Source organism: Otolemur garnettii, unplaced genomic scaffold (genome assembly GCF_000181295.1).
Source record: "Otolemur garnettii isolate 467f Iridium unplaced genomic scaffold, OtoGar3 scaffold00151, whole genome shotgun sequence".
Taxonomy (NCBI): domain Eukaryota; kingdom Metazoa; phylum Chordata; class Mammalia; order Primates; family Galagidae; genus Otolemur; species Otolemur garnettii.
The window spans coordinates 2,019,116-2,020,532 of record NW_003852546.1 but is presented as its reverse complement, the minus strand read 5'-3'; the positions used below and the strand labels follow the sequence as shown (position 1 = coordinate 2,020,532).

General features: G+C 55.8%; 1 protein-coding gene across 1 annotated transcript in view; it reads left to right on the top strand.

Moving 5' to 3' along the window:
- Window positions 1–1,417, top strand: part of LOC111728336 (cocaine esterase-like) — a 45,137-nt gene that overhangs the window by 32,931 nt on the left and 10,789 nt on the right. The window contains 1 exon segment of the mRNA XM_023518922.1: window positions 1,129–1,304. Within this exon segment, the coding sequence (XP_023374690.1) occupies window positions 1,129–1,304 (176 nt within the window).

Sequence of the window (1,417 nt, the reverse complement as noted above, 5' to 3'; positions counted from 1 at the left end):
CTCCCAGGAGAAAGGCAGCAACCATCCCTGAGGGACCTGCCCCCTGACCCAAACGCCTTCCATGAGGCCCCACCTCCAGCACTGGGGATCAGATTAGAACAGGAGACTTGGAAGGAGACAAACAAACCATATCCAAACCATAGCACACACCCTGCCTCCAAGCTCAGCAAGGCCCCTGGTGTCAAAGCCTCACAATACAGAAAACAAAGATGTGTGGCCTGGTGCCCATGACTCAGTGGTTAGGGTGCCGGTCACAGACACTGAGGCAGGCAGATTCAAACCCAGCCCAGGCCTGCTAAGCAACCATAACCACTGCAACAAAAAAAATAGCAGGGGCTCAGCGCCTGTGGCTCAAGTGGCTAAGGCGCCAGCCACATACACCTAAGGTGGCAGCCTCGAATCCAGCCCGGGTCGCCGAACAACAATGACAGCTGCAACCAAAAAAATAGCCAGGTGTTGTGGAGGGTGCCTGTGGTCCCAGCTACTTGGGAAGTGGAAGCAGGAGACTCGCTTGAGCCCAGGAGTTGGAGGTTGATGTGAGCTGTGATGCCAAGGCATTCTACCCAGGGGGACAGCTTGAGGCTCTATCTCAAAAAAAAAAAAAAAAAATAGCAGGGCACTGTGGCAGGTACCTGTAGTCCCAGCCACTTGGGAGGCTGAACCAAAAGAATCACTTAAGCCCAAGAGTTTGAGGTTGCTGTGAGCTATGACACCATGGCATTCTACTGAGGGTGACATAGTGAGATGCCGTCTCAAAAAAATAAATAAAATAAAATAAATAAAGATGTGGTTATCATATCTTATTTGGCATATGAACAATCTGAATTCCAAATGGGACAATGGCTGGCCCACAGCTCAGGGCTCCAGGGCAGGTCTGGTCTGGCCTGAATGGGAGTGTGGTGATGGCCCTATCGGACGGACAGGGAGGAGAAAGTCAGGGGGATCACGGGGCAGCTCACATGCCTGCTGGGAAGGTGCCCCAGGGGCTCTGTGAACAGTCCTCAGAACTCAGCCTGGCAGAACAGCACTCAGAGAGCAAATGTGTCCGTCACTCTGAGTGCCCCTCTTTCACCCCACCCTCACATGGAGGCTGCAAACTCACCCCTGGCCTCTCTGTCCTGCCCTCAGGACATGAACTCACTCATCCTGAAGTACACACCAGCCTGGGCCGTGTGCGAGGCCGCCAGGTGGCCGTGAAGGGCACAGACAGCCATGTGAATGTCTTCCTGGGCATCCCATTTGCCCAGCCGCCCCTGGGGCCTGACCGGTTTTCAGCCCCACGCCCAGCAACGCCCTGGGAGGGGGTGCGGGAGGCTGGCACTGAGCCCCCCATGTGAGTAGTGCCACTGGAGGTGGGCAGGGAGGCAGCTGGGCACGGGTCCATCTGCCAAGGCATGTGGGGATGACCAGCTGGTCT